At 34.1% G+C, this 8,069-nt stretch overlaps 1 protein-coding gene across 1 annotated transcript; it reads left to right on the forward strand.

The window, feature by feature from the left end:
* Window positions 1–2,461: 2,461 nt before the first annotated feature.
* On the forward strand, window positions 2,462–7,522 carry LOC136205449 (polygalacturonase QRT3). Its single transcript, XM_065996047.1, has 3 exons — window positions 2,462–2,923; window positions 3,588–3,833; window positions 6,404–7,522. The coding sequence occupies exons 1-3, from the start codon at window positions 2,519–2,521 to the stop codon at window positions 7,406–7,408; spliced, it is 1,656 nt and encodes a 551-aa protein (XP_065852119.1). The 5' UTR covers window positions 2,462–2,518; the 3' UTR covers window positions 7,409–7,522.
* The last annotated feature ends 547 nt before the right edge of the window (window positions 7,523–8,069 follow it).

An 8,069-nucleotide genomic window follows, 5' to 3' on the forward strand; every position in this document is an offset into this window, starting at 1 on the left:
CTCTTCACCTTTATGTACTACCATGTTGGCACTCTTCTGCTTTGGACCTATGGCCTGGCTCGTTACACCGAAAGCACTTGAAAGGTGTTGGTTTGGCATACGAGTTGTTATTTCTAGGTGGGGGTGGTACTCCCCTACCTTGCTTTCCAACCCCAATAGGCATCCTCCCGATATTAAGTCCTTTAGTCCCACTAGCACTTGCATTTTGCTTCCCATAATCTATTGACTCTAAGTGTTCCCGAGTGGTGTTGACATCCCTACCCATTCTCACAGAGTCCTCTCGACTCCTTACGCTCAATTTAGACTCTATCTTCAATGCCAAGTTCCGAGCATCTTGTACTCAGATGACCATTTGTGTTCTAATACGGTCTTGAATGTATACCTTAGGCCCTCGAGATACCGAGAAGTCTTTTGACTTTCGGTTTCTGATAAGTTTGCCCTTACCGAAAGTCTTAAGGACTGTGAGGTATATTGGTGGACTCTCCTTGCAAACACCAACGGTAATAACTGTAATTATATTGCTCATAGTCAGATGGTAGAAACATCTCCCTCAATATTGCTTTCATCTAAAGCCAAGATCTTATCGTATCCCTTCATCCTCTTCTCTGCTCTTCCCTTACATGGTCCCACCAAACTGATGCTCCACCTTTCAATCTATATGATACCAAACGGACCTTCTGCTCATCCGAAACGCATACTCAAAAAATCGCTCAACTTCCGAAAATAATGTCCAACTCACCCCTGAATAAAGGCAAGTCTATCTTCAATTTAAAAGCATCATCCCAATCATAATTTCCTGCATATCTACCTCTAGCATACATATCATCAACATATGGGTTTCCCCAACAAAGTTCATATTTCTATTGCCAACCACACCAATATTATCATCATCACCCACATTTCTACTCATTCTATCATGCTCAAACTCATCAAAACCATCACCATCACTATCACTATCCGCATTATGAATGAGAACGTGATTAGTTGAATTTGTCTTACCTCAGGAGCCCTGGGGGCCGCTTGTGGTGGTTATGGTTGAACTATGTTCCGCCTTTGTGGTGGTGAACATGGGTGTGTGGATTGTCTTTACGGTTGGGGTCTAAATACTTCCTCTTGCCTCTAGTGAGGACCTCCAGCAGGTTGTGGAAGGGTGTTCCGCATCTCAATCTTGGAATCTTCCAAAGAGGCGGCTAGCTCCCTTATCTCTTCGTTATGCTTTTGGTTTTTCTTCATAAGAATCTCGCTAATCCCTCTTATGCTGGCCTCCACATCCTTAAAACACGTGTCTATGGATAGTTTCTTGGGGTAGTTGAGGTTGAACCATCGCCAAAAAGAAGTCTCCGAGAAGGAAAACGGTTTGGCTATGATACCAACTGTTACAGATTACTAACGAACAAGTTGATTTTAATCGTAAATCAATAAAGAAATTTCTTCTCAAGCTAAACTTGAAAGAGCTAATCCCAATAAATATGAAAATCATGCTCCAAAGGAGTTTTTGATAAAATGATACGTAAAAGTTATCAATCCTTACAAACAATGGGGTTTAAATACCTCCACTAATTTAAAGGATAGGGGCAGGATAGGATAAAGTGGCTAAATGACATAAAAGTTAATAGGCCTAAATGGCAAGATAGTAATTAAGAGAGCAGCAATTCTAGTAGCCTTGTCCTTGCCGGCTAAGTCACCTCACACAATGTGTGAATGTTGTGACACGCCGTGTGGCATGAGTTCTCCAGGCGCCAGGTTCGTCGAAGCCTTGATCAAATCTTCCCCTTTAATAGGTCACACGGCATGTGAGAACAGGCACACGACATGTGAATTAACAAGTTGATTTCCAAGGGCACAACAACCAACCCACACGTCGTGTGGGTTATTTCCCCAGAATTTTCACTCAACTCTTGGCTTACAAACCGTGTGGTAGATGACACATATCGTGTGAGACATAGTTCTTTCTTGCTTTGATTTCTGCATAATTCACATATGTATATATATGTATTGTGTGAGTTGATTAATATTAAGCCCATTAGTTCCTATCTTATATTTACTAATCAGGCCAACCCTTATTGGCTATATAATGACTTATTTGGTTCAACTACAGTCGTTAGTTGTTTACTGTTTATTGTTACAGTTAGCTGCTAAATATTGATGATAAGCGGTAAATATTAGTTACATTTTCTAGTAAGAGCAGTTGTTTTGTTTTCAACTTTTATTAAACACTTTTTATCTATCGAAAGATACAAAGTACTAACTCCTCAAACGAGCAATAAATGTAACGTTGAAGCAACATTTAAAAGAAAAAGAGTACCAAAGAGGTAATTAATAAGTTGGATGAGAAACATAATGTCAAAGTAATAAAGGTCCATAAAGAAAGGAGTTGGTAAGTTGCTTACTTTTGTTGGTTAGACAAGAAAAATATAAAAACATCACACAAAGTCTTTTTATGAACTCTTAATAAAAGAAAAGAAACCCAAATGGCAATGGAAGAGAAGGAGGAGGAGGATGAGGAGGTACTTCATGTATGAATCTTTATTATATATTACTCTTAGTTAGCCCCTTCTCTTTCCATGTCCTACCCCTCCTTCACTTTCTCTTCTTTCTTTCTTTCTTTCTTTTTTCCTTTCTTTCTTTCTTTCTTTCTTTCTTTTATATATATATATATACATGTTTTTGTCCAGTTTCTTCCTCTCACTTTCTTGAACAAGACAGGAGAAAAACCATGGATTCATCTTTCCCCAAATTACACATGCTTTTTGTGGCTGTGATACTCATTTGCTCTCTTGCTAAAGGGGATGAAACACCATCGTTGCCGGATTTTTCCTCCGGTCATTACCATGATCAGATCAGAAGAATGCAAGAGTTTAAATCGTCGCTAATCCGTCGGGAATTGGCTTCTTCTCCCTCTCCTTCTTCATCTCCTCCAGAGGTATATTTTATGCATTTTAAACATTTTCGGTATGTTTTGAGATGATAAAAATTAGGGTAAATAATTTATTAGTCCTTTTTACCTAATACAATTTATTTTCAGTTTATCTGTTTATGCTAAATATACGAGTTAAAAATCTAAAAAAAATAAGACAGAATGACCAAAGGGTTAATATTGACAAAAGTTAAGGACCTTATAATGTGTTTTTCAAAATAGGAGGACTAAACAGTGTATTACGTAAAAAGGTAAGGACTAATAAATTATTTACCCTAAAAACTATCTCTGAAGCTGACATGTCGGCTGTGAAAATTTTGAACCTTACCTCATTTCTTATACGATAGTGTTGAATTTTCATGAATGAAGCAATATGTAAATCATCTCGTAAGTATTCTGGATCGACAGATACCAGTCTGTAGTTTTTATTGAGCCAACAGTTTACAAAAGTAAAAATAATTGAAATTTTGAAAATTATAATTTTTTTTGTGATAAAATTGTACATGTTATTTTATTTTTTTGGGAACTTTTTAAAATCACATAGAATTTTTATCTATATATGTAATTTTTGGCTTTTATTAAGTCTGAATAATACTATTTACTGGTTATTCTTTTCTGTTGGTCAGTAGTTTTTATTATTATTATATATTTTTGTTATTAATGGTGACAGAGTGGAAGTAGTCCAAGAATATACAAAGTGACAACATATGGGGCAGATCCAACAGGGAAATCAGACAGTACACAAGCACTTTTGAAAGCAATAGCTGCTGTTTTCGATGATCAAAACCCTGATAAAGGCTTTGTCTTGATGACTGGAATTAGTAATCTTGGGGGTGCTCATATCAGTCTTGAGGGTGGCATTTATCAAATTTCTAAGCCTCTTCAATTGCCTGCTGCTGGTGCAGGCAACCTAATTGTACGTACCCATTTTTAATCAATCTTTCTCCATTTAACCCTTTTTTTTTTTTTTTTGAACAATCCATTTAACCCTTCTACTTATCTACATTTTATCATTTGGTCCCTAAACTTTTATATATTTTTTTAACTGATGTTACACCTTTATGAAAATTACCGCCAAGCATGCATTTGATAGCCAGTTAAAATGGCGTATATGACACCCCCCGTGTGAAGGTGATGCATGTCTGACAATATTTTCAATGAAAGGCTCGAATTTCAATTTTAATTTAATCAAACTACTTTTTAAGGTCACCTATTCCCACTTCCAAGTTTAGGATAAATGTCAAAAGTTTAAAAAGTAAGAAGACAAAATGCAAAAACATAACTATTATTTAGACTATATATTTGACATAATTTATTAGGAGTAATTTAGTTTATTTATTTCAGTTTTAACTAGAACTGTATATAGGCGAGGCTCTGGTTGGGTTTAATAAGTTTTTATGTAAAAATACTTAGTCCAAGTTCAGCTTAGCCTGTTATTAATTTAGACGGGTTTAGATCGGACTGAGTTTGGCTTACAAATCAAATCGCAAACTCAATCCATATAAATCCACCTAAATATATATGTAATATTTAATTATAAAAATTAAAATTTATATTTAAAAATAAATATTTAATATATAAATTTATTAATTAATATTAATAGACCAATTTCAAATCGGGACAAAATATAGGTTTTAATATATTTGGATTGGGTCTAATTAATTTTCATTGTCTGATCCCAATCAAAGGACACGGTTTTGGACGGATACTCAGACTGGTAATCATGTCTAGTTTTGGACGGATACTCAGACTGGTAATCATGTCTAGTTTTAACATATTTCACTTCTGAATTTATATTAAACTTTTTTCAAAATTTAACAATTGATTTGAGTATATCACATGAACTGTACTAAAAAAGCCTTGTGGTTGTGGTTAAAGGGTATCCTCTAATTAAACATCATATTGCATATATTTTGGAACTATCAAATCAAGTCGTATTTTGTGAGAAGAAAAAGTTAATGCAAAAGTCATATCTATGTAATAGTGGGACTTATAATATAGAAAACAATTTAATAAAGAAAAAAGTGCAACAAATTTCATTTAATTTTAAGATCTACTTTCATAAAGGTAAGTACAACTTTATTTTCTTATAATAAAACCATTTAATTTAATTTTATATTTTATTTCAATAAAATCACTCTAATCAATTTATGTGCAAAATTTTATATTAGAAACATGATAATCACATTTGTGCCAACCGCTGTAAACGAGCCGAGCCGAGTCGGACCTAGGTAGGCTCGGTATTGGCTTGTTAATATCTCAAATCGAGCCATCTCGAACCGAGCTTTAACGAGCTTTGACCGAGCCAAGATTTGACCAAATCTAACCGAACTTTGACCGAACCGAGCTTTTATCGAGCTTCTAACAAACTTTAACGAAATTTATCATACATGCATAAAAAAAAAACTTTATAGCATACTCCATATGAGTTTAAAATATTTATAAAGAAAAACAATCATGTTATTGTCGAGATTTCAGAATAGTAGATCATACTTGTAGTCGGAAAACACAAACTCGGAGAAAAATTTCAAACAATGAAATATATATTAAAATTGTAATGTATTTTGTTCTTTATCAAAACCTAATTGTCCAGATCAAGACTCAAATGTCTAAGATTTTTTGTGTCATTTTTTTGATGGGTTTTACTTGAGTTGTAAATTGCGAAAGAAAACTAATAATAACTAATGAAATATATATAGTAATTAAAAATAATCGAGTCTGCTCGAAAGTTTTCGAGGTGAACCTGTGGAAGCTCAGACTCGACTCGTTAGTGCTCGAGCCGATCCCAAACTCGAGTCGAGACCTATCAAACCGAGCTTTGATCGAGCTTTCACCGAGCTGAGCTCGAATAGTTTACGAACTATCAAGACTCATTTACACCCTCATATGGCATATTCTACTATATAATTGAAAAAAAAAACACACATTCTTATATGATATAGCGCTTAATTAACAAATATTTAATTGTCTCGTAGATCAAATTAGTTTTTTTGATGAGTTTATATATATATAGGGACCTGAAATAACTTTGTTAAAACCAAACATAAAATTTTTATTGAAATTGAGTGAGTGTTATTCAATATAGCCCAAATTTCAATTTTCACATTTAAAAAAAATACAGAGCATCATTTAATTATTTGAATTAATGTCAAAAATTTGACCATCAATATCATTTAACTCAATTCTAAATGTATGTATCAATTCAATCATTAAATTTGATAAATTTTGATAAATTGATCAAAATTTTATAAATTTTTAATTTAAATTAATTATATCCAGGTCTTAAAAATTGAATTGATATATCTAAACTTGAATTGATATCTAAACTTCAGTCTCAACTAAGTTTATCTCTACAACTTTAACTACAATTTTGACATTTATTTCTTAATATCATTTTGACAATTTTGACATTTATTTACCTATAACTTTACAAGAAATTGTAGCACAGATTCTGATAAATATAATTTTTTGATACGATTAAAACAGATAAGCGGCGGAACATTAAGAGCCTCCGATGATTTCCCGGCAGATGGATATCTCATCGATTTATCATCCAACACTTCTTCTTCATACAACTATGAGTACATAACTCTCCGAGATCTAATGCTAGATTGCAACTTCCACGGCGGCGGAATTTCAGTAATAAACTCACTCCGAACAAGCATAGACAATTGCTACATCGCACATTTCACCACAAACGGTATCTACGTCCAACGCGGCCACGAAACCTACATCCGCAACTCCTTCCTCGGCCAACACATCACTGCCGGTGCCGATCCCGGTGAACGCAACTTCTCCGGCACAGCAATTAACCTAGTCGGAAACGATAATGCAATCACAGATGTGGTTATCTTTTCCGCCGCGATTGGAGTTATGATATCCGGACAAGGAAACACTCTCTCCGGCGTCCATTGTTACAACAAAGCCACCGGTTTCGGCGGCACCGGGATTTACATCAGGCTACCGAATTTAACTCAGACGAGGATTGTGAATTGCTACTTAGATTACAACGGAATCATCGCGGAAGATCCGGTTCAATTGTCGATTACGAACAGCTTCTTTCTCGGAGATGGATTTGTGGTTTTGAAATCGATAAACGGCGTCGCGAGAGGGATTACGATCGCCGATAATATGTTCGCCGGATCTAATAAAGGAATTGATATTGTTCAGTTGGATGAATCGAATGGATCTTTTAGGGAAATTGAGCAGGTTTTTGTGGAGAGGAATGTTGTGAAAGGGATGAACGGAAGATCAACGGTTGCTAGTGATTCTGCTGAAGGGAATGGGACAATCTGGACCGTTGATTTTAGTAGATCATTATTGTTTCCGGATCTTATTAATCATGTTCAGTATTCTTTATTGAATTTTGATTTTAATTTGTTTCCTAAATATGCTCTCCGAAACGTTTCGGATAATCGGGTTGTGATTCAATCAGATGTTCCAGTTTCGGGTCGGGTTTTCGTCAGTGTGAGTCAAGGATTAACGGGCTGACTGAGTTAATTAACGGTGTTAGGTGAAATCCTAATTCTAGATTTTATCATCATTTAATTATTATTGTTGAAGAAATGTGAAATATAAATATACAACTTTTAATTTTTTTTTTCATTTCCTATGGTTTCCAAGTCTTTAACATTATATTATGAATATTGTAGGACTTGTAATTAGATTTGTTGGTGAGTTAGACTGTGCCCTCCAATGGGCTTTTGAAAAATAAAAAAAGGAAAATTTACATATCATATCAATTATTTTTAACATATTTTAAAAAATTGAGTTTATAAATTAAATGTATAAGATATATATTGCTTAGAGTTTAAGATTTATAACTGGAGATAGATATGTTCATAGATTGAGCCGGGTTGGATTTAACTGAGTTGAATAATAATATTTTCTGTCCAGGCCTAATATAACCTGCACCTTTCAGTACGGGCTCATACCAGATTGGATTTGAGCCAAAAATATAAATCTTAAGCTCAACTCAGTCCGTTCACATTGTTTTAAAAAAAATCTAGATAAAGTTTAAATTTTTGAAAATTTAGATTTTTGAAATATAAAATTTGTTAAACTATGAAATTTATTAAACTAAAATTATTAATAAAATTTAGGTTGGACCAGCCTAGGTTTTGAGATAAATCCTAGACCTAGCCCATTTTGT

Source organism: Euphorbia lathyris, chromosome 9 (genome assembly GCF_963576675.1).
Source record: "Euphorbia lathyris chromosome 9, ddEupLath1.1, whole genome shotgun sequence".
NCBI classification, from domain to species: Eukaryota; Viridiplantae; Streptophyta; class Magnoliopsida; order Malpighiales; family Euphorbiaceae; genus Euphorbia; species Euphorbia lathyris.

Excerpts from the sequence above, each read along its gene's own strand:
- LOC136205449 (XM_065996047.1), top strand. The coding sequence starts at position 2,519 with ATGAATCTTTATTATATATTACTCTTAGTTAGCCCCTTCTCTTTCCAT. Across the intron at positions 2,924-3,587 it reads CTTCTTCATCTCCTCCAGAG|AGTGGAAGTAGTCCAAGAAT; the intron begins GTATATTTTATG and ends TAATGGTGACAG. Across the intron at positions 3,834-6,403 it reads CTGGTGCAGGCAACCTAATT|ATAAGCGGCGGAACATTAAG; the intron begins GTACGTACCCAT and ends CGATTAAAACAG.